The sequence below is a fragment of the Balearica regulorum genome, chromosome 7, assembly GCF_011004875.1.
Source record: "Balearica regulorum gibbericeps isolate bBalReg1 chromosome 7, bBalReg1.pri, whole genome shotgun sequence".
In the NCBI taxonomy this organism is placed as follows: domain Eukaryota; kingdom Metazoa; phylum Chordata; class Aves; order Gruiformes; family Gruidae; genus Balearica; species Balearica regulorum.
This window is the reverse complement of record NC_046190.1, coordinates 14317086-14326953: the sequence shown is the minus strand read 5'-3', so window position 1 is coordinate 14326953 and position 9868 is coordinate 14317086. Positions and strand designations below refer to the sequence as shown.

The following is a 9868-nucleotide window of genomic DNA, read 5'->3' as shown; positions in this document are numbered from 1 at the left end:
AGAAATGTCATGCCCACCTCTCGCTCCCCGAGGTTTCTGCTGGCGCATTAGACAGCAGGGTGCATGGGCAGCCCGGAGGTAAGGTGTGCATCTGCTCTTTGCTCCCCTGGTGTCTCTGGGAGCAGCAACGAGATGGTTGTCTCGGAGGGAGGGGTTCCCCAGCTCAGTGTATTGCTTATCAGTCTCTTACCTTGAGGCTGTTGATCCCCGTTTACCCACTGAGAGACGAAATCCTGCTAGGAGGAATATTCCCAGTGAATCCCTCAGCCGCGCACCGATACTGGTAGGCCTGCCAGGCAGTCTGGGGAACTGCTGCCAGTGGCTGTCTTAGGAAGCCAAAAAGAGCATTTCGTGGCCTTCTGGACTTGGCCCATTCCCTTCCACCCCTTTGGCCCATTTATGGAGCCGGCTGTAGAGGGGGAAGCCCTTGTTCTCCCGGTAGATGTAGACGCCTGTGATGGCGTTCCACTGGGGGCTTGGCTGGACACCCTCCACCGGGAACTCCTGCACCAGCTCCTTCTCCTCCTTGTCCAGCGCCACGAAGCCAAAGAATTGCTTCACATTCTTGGCTGCCAGGATCCTGGAGTGGACCTCGGCCGTGCGTCGGAAGAGCTTGTCCTCGTTGGAGCGGTACTGAGCCCAGTAAGCCTCCTGCCGGTAGCTCAGAGGCGAGCAGCAGTGCTTCAGGCACTTGGTGAGGAAAACCAGGACCGCGACAATGCCGATGAGCAGCCAGCCGAAGAGCTGAGAGAGAAGAGAGAGGCTGCGTTAGGACTCGGCAAGGTGGTCTCACCCACTCCGTGTGGCTTTCTCCCCGGCGTGCCTACCTGGGACTCGTATCTCAGCCTCCGTGTCACCTCGTCCCTGAACTTGGTGAGGTTTGCTGGCACATCTTTACAGGGGAACCTGGCCAGCACCTCAGCCCCATACTCGGCTGGGAACTTGTCCAGGGAGGAGGGCCTGACAAACTCACTGAGGGCGCAGATGTAAGCCTCCCCGCGCAGCAGTGAGATGACTGACCAGGTAACAGGCGCCACGGCTGCGCGGCCCATGATGGAGCCGAAGAGGAGGAAGGTGGCAGCAGTAGAGAAGTTCTTGGTGCCACGCTTGTGGCACTCAGCCACCAGGTTCCAGGTATGGTTGTTCCAGATGACGCCTATGAGGAAGAGGGCCAGGGCCGGGACGCCGATGGCGGCCAGCCCGTAGATGTAGTTGCGGGCAGGGGAGCAGGGACAGTTGAAGGCAACGACTGAGAAGAGCTCCTCGCTGCCCACCGTGCCTAGGGCCACCAAACCATTGAAGATCATCACATCTTTGCTCTTGAAGAACAAGGAGAGGAAGCGGAAGTTCTCAGCAATGAGGGCAGCCATCTTGTCCCGAAAGCAAGAGGCAGCGTGTACCGCAGCGGGGGGCCGTGCTGGCCCACCTCCCAACACCAAGGGACACACCGATGGGGGGTGAAATGGCCTTAGGCTGGCTGATGTGCAAGGGGTTGCTCCAGGAGCACGACACCTTCACTGCTGTCCCTTCCTCCTGCCTGGTGTCCCAGCCTCTGGAGCAGGTTGCTGATACCAGGGATACTTCAAAAGGGGCCAAAGAGGGATTCAGCCTAAGCAGCGAGGGAAATCTTGGTCGTTTCAGTTTCCCACTAAACCCTCCAAAAGTGCTTCTGCAGTGAAGATTACAACGGGACAGCTGTTTCTGCCTCTGTCGTTTGCATGTTCATTGTCTTTACTTCTCTTCGGTTTTAGTCACCTCCCGCAGAGGCGATTACTGTCGGCATTACTGCTGGACACTCGATGATCTCCCAAGCCTGCAAAGAAGGAGGACGCCGCATTACTGGGGAAACTGGACCGGACCACTGGCATTGGGATGCGTCCCCAGCCCTACCGCTGACTCACGCTAGCCCAGGCGCACGTGGCATGTGCGTGCTGATGCTGCGCTGCCTTGAAGGTGGTGTGTGTGGCTTTTACCTCCCTCTTTAGACCTGATGAGTTAATGTTTAGTAACAGGCAAACTACGTCAGGGAGGCAGCAAAAGGTGCTGCGAGATGCCCCGGAAGGTTTGGGGGCAGGGAGATGGAGAGGGCCAGGTAGGAGCAGCCTCCACTGCCAGGGGTGAGGGGATGCTCAGGGGCTGTTGCTACCAGCAAGAGAAGTTACTTTCTGGGAAAGCAGAGCTTATCTTTATGACTCAGGATACAAACACCAAATGCCAATAGAGCTGGGTCAGTGATTTTGTAGGCGTTTTTGCTAGGATTAGGTGTGGCAGGATGATCTCCTTCTCCCCCACAGTGGGTTGACATAACCACACTCCCTGTCCTGGCCTGCAGTCCTGGCTCAGCCTCTAACTGCTGGCCTGAAACTGAGCCCCTCGACGTGCACACCTTGGTGCCAGACAGGCACTTCACTGCACTTTGTCTGTGCAGCTTCCTCCAGCTCCTTCTCCCAGTACGACACTGGTTATACTGGGATGCCCATCCCACTGACAGGGCTGGGCTGTGTGGACTGTAGGCACTCAGGACCGCTGCATATGCAGTGATACCCATTCCCCCATGCCATTTGCAAGCCACATTTAATTAATTTCTTAGTTGACTTTCCATCTGCGCTGCACCCCCACAAGGTTTCATCTTGGGAAGCCCCAAGCACCTTGCTAGCTCTAGGAACCCTCACCCGTGTGACAAAACCCGCTGGCCTCAGGGGAACTGCTGTCACTGGGGTTTGCTGGAGACAGGAAGGACCTGGGCACCCAACTAACCGTCTCTGGCAGCTTGCACGGTGCCGGCAGCATCGGTGCACATCCGGGGCTCCCGGGGAGCCTGACCCACAGCAGGGCTGCTCCAAAATCTGCCTTGATACTGGCATCTCCCAGCCAGCGTGCACAGAGCAAGACTTCCCTGGACCAGCCCCAGCTGTGGGGAAAAGGCTACGGGGACCTTCATGCAGAGGACACAAAGGCACCTTAACGCTTACAGTCTCTTGTACAAGGCTTGCTCATGCACTGTGCTGTAAATCACTGCTGTGATTCAACTCAGCTGCTACCCCACCAAATCCTGTTTTACCCTCTACCTCCATAGTGCAGCGGAGGGGAACGGGGGCAGAAATTTGGCTTCGGTTCCCTGCTGTGTCTAACCCATGGCACTCCCTTTACAGTCACACTGTGATATCACTGAGTTCAAACACAAGCAGCCCTTGACATCTTCTTGCATCTTCCCAGTTTTCCATATGCAAAACTCCCTTGGCAAAGGAGACAGACCAGCTGAAAACTACAGCCACGTGACGGGGACCAGGCTTCCAGCTCCGACTGCCGTGCTTTGTGGTACACCACGTTTGCAGCCAGACGCTAAACCTGCAAACTTGTTCTAGTGCATGGCGTTCAAAACTCTGTTGTTAGAGTTACCAGCAAATAGCTCTGATAAACAAGACCCTCTGACCTTCCTGACAGTGCCTGACAACCAGCAAAGCAAAAATAAGAGGAGCTGGCAAAGGGGACTATGCCATTTTGGGGGGGGGGGGGGGCGGTTACTCTTCCTCTGTTTGGTGGTTATGGTGCCTACCTGGGAGAGAGAAGGGTGGGTAGAAGGGTAGGGGAAAAGTTGTTTGCAGCAGATCATTTTTTTTTAGCAGATTCTGTTAAAGTCTTTCCCTAAAGCATGTATGAAAGCAAGAAAAAACGAAGTCACTTACTTGAAAAGTAGTTGAAACTAGTTCTGGAGCCTTCTCGGCTCCTTGAGTGGTTTTTGCCTGGGCTCCAGCTGTGGCGGGTTCCCGGTAGCACGCAGGGCCGTGCAGAATTGGGGATGCGGCTGAGGCTGGCCTGATGGGCAGAGCAAAAGCTGATGAAAACGACGTTAAGAGTTTGGCAGCTTCCTTTTTCAGTCTGCAGTGTACCCTCAGCTGTCAGCTTTTGGGAGGAGGGAGGAGGTTGTTCTCGGGCCCTGTGCTTGGGTGGGGCAAAGAGCAGGCACTTGGCTTCTGCTGGGTGCAAAGCTGAGGTTGTGCCTTTAAAAAGAAAAAAAAAGGAAAGGAAAGGCTGAGAATGAGTCACTGGAAAAAGCACATCGTCTTTTTTTCAGATCTGCGATGCAGCTGTGCAAAGGCTGGCTGGGACAGCACAGGGTTTGCCTGGAGGATGGGAGCAATGGGGCGCCTTGCTGGGACGCAAGGGGAAATGCCGGAGCCCCCAGCCTGAGGTGTGGATGCAGCCCACGTGGTCCCCAGGGGATGCAGTCGTGCATGGGAGAAGCCCTTGGTCCCGCGCAAAGGGGCAGGAACTGCTGCTTTTGTGCATGGGAGCCAGCTGAGCCAGCGGGGAAGATACCAGCCTGGCTGGGTTTTTTAGAGAAGCAGGAACCCACCATCACAAGCTCTGCGGGGCGGCCAGGTTTCGCTTCCCGCCTCCCGCGAACGAGTGGCGAGGCTGCTGCAAGGGGTGGTGGGGGCTGAGTGGGGCCGGGGGAGCCATGCGTGTGGGGCTGGGCGCAGCCCACAATTTGGCAAACGCAGTGCATTCCTGCCCAGCTCGGCTTTTCCGCTCGGTGCTTCCTCTGCGGAGCAATGCCTGCAAGGCAGCCAAGGACGCCTTACTTTCCCCTTGCGTTGCTCCCTTCTTTCTGCCATTTCTCCCTCCTGCCCAGCCTGCTGCAGAGGCTGGATGCCCCCGTCCTCCTTCTCCAGTCTCCTCATCACCATGTCCCTGGGCTTAAACTCAGCTTTCCCCAGAGGATGTCTTCGGCACAGGCAAATCTTCAGCAACACCCACGTTCCCCTCTGCCCAGAGCAAAGCTGAGCTCAGCCCAGCGTCAGCAGTTCAGATGGGAATTTTGGACCGAGTCCTCCTTCTTACCCCCAGATCTGGGCTCCCTGGACGGGTTTTTGCAGCTCCCAGGTGCTTGGTTGCGGCACATCCCTCGGCACTCCCACAGCTCCGTGCCTGCCCGGGGCTGACTCCCCTCCCGCCCAGTGCCTGGCTGGGGGCCCTGGGGCTCTCTCCGTGCGTGGGGTGCTGCTGCTAACCCACCTCAGCGCCGGGAACACAGCCCAGCTGAAATCCCAGGGGCTGTGTCGGGTTCCCTAATGAGAGGTCTCCTCCTGAAGGCCATGAACAGTGTCCCCAAGATCCAGGAAAGAGAGAACACCCTGCCTGCTCTGCGAGGACTCTCTGCTGCTGCTGGAATTGCTGCATGGGGGCAGAGCTCTGATCCTAAAAATCTAAATTAAAAGTCCAAAAGCTTCTCTTTGCAAATGCACGCTGGTTTTTTAGTATCTTAATGGCTCTGCTGTGGAGCCTGCCAGCCCGCTGTGGGGACTCCGAGTGCACCTTTCCCGGTGAGCCATTAACAGCACTGAACTGCAAATAATAGGAGTGGAAACCACCTTTATCTTTTAATCTCCTTTGCTTTGTAAATCAGGTTTTGTGCCTATTAATTTCTGGGCAGGTGCCTTAATTAAAGTTTGGGGTGTGAAGATTAATGATAAATCTGTGTCACACTCCTTTCTCCTGGGAGTCAGCCAGATTCAGCCTGCCCTTGACTATGGGCTTGCTAAGGCGCTCTCACAGCAGCTTGGAGAATTTCCTCATCATTTTGGTCCTTTGTTCTCCTCTCCCCACAGCCTCTGTGGAGTTACACACCAATAATTAAGGTTTATGCAAACGACAGTCATCTCAGTTACCAGCAGCGGTAATAAGTTGGTTCGAAGAAGAACGCGGCAGCAGAAATTTCAAGGGGATGAACATTTCAGAAGGGATGCAGTGGGGGTAAAACTTGTCTTTCAAAAAGGGTTTTCCTTCAGCATACTGGTAATAAAATCAGGGCCACCGGGGAACACTCTTCCAGGCTGTGATTTCCATAGTCACCTCGAGGGCCTGTATCCCATCATCCTCAGTTCCTGTGGAAATGGGCAGCCACCTGGTATTGTGTAGGGTCAGCGGTGCCTCCCCGGCTTCTCCTCCAAGGGCCAGGGCTGCCTCGCTGCTGGCCACCGTGCACCGGCAAAACGCCCTGATTCATGTGGCCTCAGCGCCCCGGGCTTGGCCCAGGGCCCCCCCAGTCCTTTTCATTGCATTCAAATAAAGAAACACCAACAGCTTTTGTAAATAACTTTTATAAATCCTTTTGCCTGAGCACAGAGCTTGAACAGTAAGTCTGAATTATTTATTTGGCTCCTTAAACAAACACCCAGGTGGGTTTTTAACAGCAGTCTTTGTGTCAGGGAGGAATCCAGGTAAAATTGCAAGAACTGTCCTGCAGCAAATTTGTGGCAGGGGGTTGGCCTGGCCCCCACCCTCCATGCTGCTACATCGTAGCTGCTCTCCTTGTCTGGACAGGCTCTTCAAGGAGGATCTCTGTGGACTCCTCACTGAATAGTACCTGTGACACCAACCACGCCGTTCCTGTCACATGTAAAGCAATATGGGATGTCCCTTCACTAGCTTGTTGCTTGGATCAAATTTATTTTAAAGCTTTTCTTGGCCTGGAAGCTGTGTGTGTCTGTGGGAATGTAGTGTGTGGAGGGGTAACGGGGAGATTTTTGAGGTTTCATAGCTTGGTGTGAGAAAGGGGCACCCCCAGCTTGTTTCCCCACCAGGAGATTTTTAATACTGCCTAAACCCAGTGCTGCCCAGCACTGAGCGTGTAGAAAAAGAAAGGAAGTTTTGCACACGTGGTAGTGTCTGCCTTGGCAACCGCCGCAGCACAAACCTGGTGCTTGGTGGTGTGGGACACACAGCACGTCTGTCCGGCTGCCACATCACACCCTTCAGCATCCCCAAAGCTTGTCCATCATGACCTTGAGTAGCCGTCCTGCTTGGCACAGAACTTGTTGCCTGAATTACTGATGCTATAGGATTGCATGTGGCAATGGATGGGATCGCACTGGCACCACCGAGCCCTTTGGGTGCCTGTTCCCCCACAGCCCCTGTGGCGCTGGCCCTGGCCTCTGCCCAGCTCAGATGCCTGCCTGTCCACCCTCTCTGTAGTTCCTCTCCCAAAAGTGCAGCTCTGCTTCTGCATAGCTCTGCACCCCTCACACCCGGCTGTAGTAGGCAGCCGTCTCCTTTCGGGGCACAGAGGGGTGCGCAGGAGGCTGCTGTTCCCCTGCCCAGCCATTGCCACTGTGGTGGGCGGGTGGGTGGAGGTGCAGCGGGGGCTTGCATCTGTGCCAGCTCTTCAGCGCCGTGTTCATGGTGCCCTGGTCGGTGATGCCCAGGAGCTTCTCAGCAGCTTCCCCCGCATCTGCAGGGGCTTTCCTGGGTGGGTGGCAGCGAGCGGCCGCCAGGTCCGTGCTCATGCCCTCGAAGAACTGCTGGATGCAGACCTTGGCAAAGCTCCTGGCGTGCTCCGCACACGTCTCGTCGAACAGCTTGCGCTCAATGTCGATGTAGTGGGACCAGTACCTGCTCTTCAGGAAAGCGGCTTGGGTGAAGCAGGGCCGGAGGGATCTGACCAAGAAAGCCAGTGTGGTCATCAGCAGCACAAAGCACCAGCCCAGAGCCTGCAGGAACAAGAGGGGAACCGGACTTGTCACAGGTAGGTAGAGCACATGCCTGGCACTTCCCACCAGCTAGCAGGAGCCCCCCGGGGTTGTGAATGAGCCTGGCTCCACTTTGGGCTGTTTGACATTTGGCTGCATTTACATTGCAAAGCTGGGCAAGGAGACCCTATCTGCCATGTCAGTGCATCTGCATGGCACCTCTCCACTTCTCACCTTATACAGCATCAGCAGGCAGTGACCACAAATAACACCAGATTGAATCCTGCACCCAGCCCTCGGTCCCGCCACCGATACGACTGCACCTCACCTGGGTCTAGGATAGTCTGTGTCTGTCTGTGTCCTCTGACTCGCAGCTAACGTCATTTCAGATACTCCCTGGGTTTATGCAGCTGTCTAACCCTTTTCCCGAGCTGTTTGACTTAGTAACATCTATCGTGGGTGAGCAGTGGTGACAGGCTCCCCTGTTAACGGGGTCTGACAGGAAGGGTGAGATGAGGGCAGAGCCAGGACCGGTCTGTCTTGTTCACCATCAGCCTCAGCTCAGGCTGCTGCCAGGCTGCGCAGGCAGACCTCATGAGGGTGAACCCCGCTCTAAATGCAGCCCCATAAAAGTGCACCTGGGAGGGGGGTATCTGGGTGGCACCTCTTGTTTTGCAGCTCCCAGTGCTTCCCGGCAGCTGGGAATTGGGGTCTACTCAGGAAAGTCTGCTTTGTGTCTTTGGAGAAGTCTCTGCAGCTCCATTTCTCTTGATAAATGGGGGATAATCCTGTCTGCTCTAAGGAGGTCAGGGAGAGGAGCTGCTTTTAAACAGGAGTTCATGAGTGACCAGAGTGGGTCAGACCATCCTGTCTCCAAGGTGGCTAGAAGCAGAGGGCTTGAGAGGAATCAAGCACAGGACAAGCGGTTAGTGGCATGTCTTCATTTGTGTTTCCCTGGGATGGTTAATAAACACATTCTGGCTGTTTCCATGCAAGCGGCAGAGGCAAGCGGCATAGATGGTTATCAGCCCATCACTTGCACTTGTTATAATAAGCAGCAAGAGCAACCATGAGCAACTGGTGGGTTACGGGAGGGGGACCAGCCAGGCAATAACATCCATGTCAGCCCCTTCTGAACTTGCTCTAAATGAATCTCTGCATACAGCTTGGCCGTGTATCACTGCCCTGCAGCCCCAGGCTGCCCAGGCAGGAGGGGGGACCAAATTATCAGGACAACCTACAGCTTGAGTTTCTGCACCACACTGGAGGCATAACTCCCCAGAGCTGAGCCTGAACACACCTGGTACCCCTGCGAAATCACCAGTCTCTCCTCCTGCAGGATTTCAACAAGGAGATTCCCTTGAGGGAAGATCTAAGGCTGGCAGTGCCTCACCCCAAGTCACCAGCAAGGACACAGTCATGATGCCTCTTACCTGCGAGATGCAGCGCAGGTACCTGACGGCCACTTCGTTGGCAATGAGCTCCTGTCCATCGTAGATCTCCTTGCAGGGAATGCGGGCGAGGACCCGCTTCATGTCCCCTTGGGAGAGGCTGGGGTGGCTGGTGTTGCCCAGGGTCTCCACAGGCACCGAGGTGCAGAAGGCGCAGGTGATGCACTTGCCGTCCAGCAGCGTCACCGAGACCCAGACCACCGGGGCGATCATGGCCCGCTGCGCCATGGAGCAGAACATGTAGCGCAGGACGGCCGGGTCCTTCCCTCGCTGGCCCCGGGGCCGCCTCCACTCCTCCGCCAGCATGGAGACATTGTTGTTCAGCACGAAGCCCAGCAGGAACAAGATGAAGGGGGGCACCAGGAGAATGCCCAGCCCATAGGCCAGGTTGTAGCGTGGCAGGCAGGGGCAGTTGAAATCAAAGGCTGAGTACAGCTGGGCGCTGGCAAGGGCCATGATCCCACAGATGCCATTCATGAAGGACTCCTGGTTGGACTGCAGGAACTGGAAGATCATCCGAAACTTGTCCATCTTTCCTTGATATGATTCCTCCCCCCACCAGGGTCCAAGCTGTGGCCTCGGTTTACTTCATTCTTTCAGCCCTCCTCTGCAAAGATGGGCATCAACAAGTCTCTGTGCTTCTGCTTCATTCATGCACTGTTACAGCCCAAATATTTAACGCAGAAAATGAAAACATTTTTTTCTGCTGATTTTGTGGCTTGCAAAAGATCAGAGTTTGCTTCCTTCTGCTCTTCTTTGGGTCTGTTGGACCTGGGTTTTTTCTGGTTTGCTAAACCTGGCTTTGTTCTTCTCCACATCCCCATTTCTGCAGTCTCCCAGCCGCTGGTCCCCTTGGTTGGAGAGTGCAGGTGTTACCATGGCTCTGCCCTCCCCACAGCAATCTGTGCCCTGGGCAGAAAGCGGAGTTGGCTGGTCGGCCTCTGT

The 9868-nt window shown here is 55.5% G+C and overlaps 2 protein-coding genes and 1 long non-coding RNA gene across 3 annotated transcripts; all 3 read right to left on the bottom strand.

Annotated features, from left to right (window-relative positions):
• Positions 1 to 191: 191 nt before the first annotated feature.
• CALHM2 (calcium homeostasis modulator family member 2) lies at positions 192 to 1514 on the bottom strand. Its single transcript, XM_010309483.2, has 2 exons — positions 828 to 1514; positions 192 to 744 (listed from the first exon to the last, which is right to left on the bottom strand). The coding sequence occupies exons 1-2, from the start codon at positions 1368 to 1370 to the stop codon at positions 328 to 330; spliced, it is 960 nt and encodes a 319-aa protein (XP_010307785.2). The 5' UTR covers positions 1371 to 1514; the 3' UTR covers positions 192 to 327.
• Positions 1515 to 1563: 49 nt separating this feature from the next.
• On the bottom strand, positions 1564 to 3824 carry LOC142602582 (uncharacterized). The gene is made up of 3 exons (XR_012836325.1): positions 3687 to 3824; positions 1775 to 1813; positions 1564 to 1705 (listed from the first exon to the last, which is right to left on the bottom strand). It is a non-coding gene; the product is annotated as an uncharacterized LOC142602582 (long non-coding RNA).
• Positions 3825 to 7025: 3201 nt separating this feature from the next.
• Positions 7026 to 9572, bottom strand: CALHM1 (calcium homeostasis modulator 1). The gene is made up of 2 exons (XM_010309487.2): positions 8906 to 9572; positions 7026 to 7493 (listed from the first exon to the last, which is right to left on the bottom strand). Exons 1-2 carry the CDS (start codon positions 9452 to 9454, stop codon positions 7026 to 7028), a joined length of 1017 nt encoding a protein of 338 aa, XP_010307789.2. The 5' UTR covers positions 9455 to 9572.
• Positions 9573 to 9868: the final 296 nt, after the last annotated feature.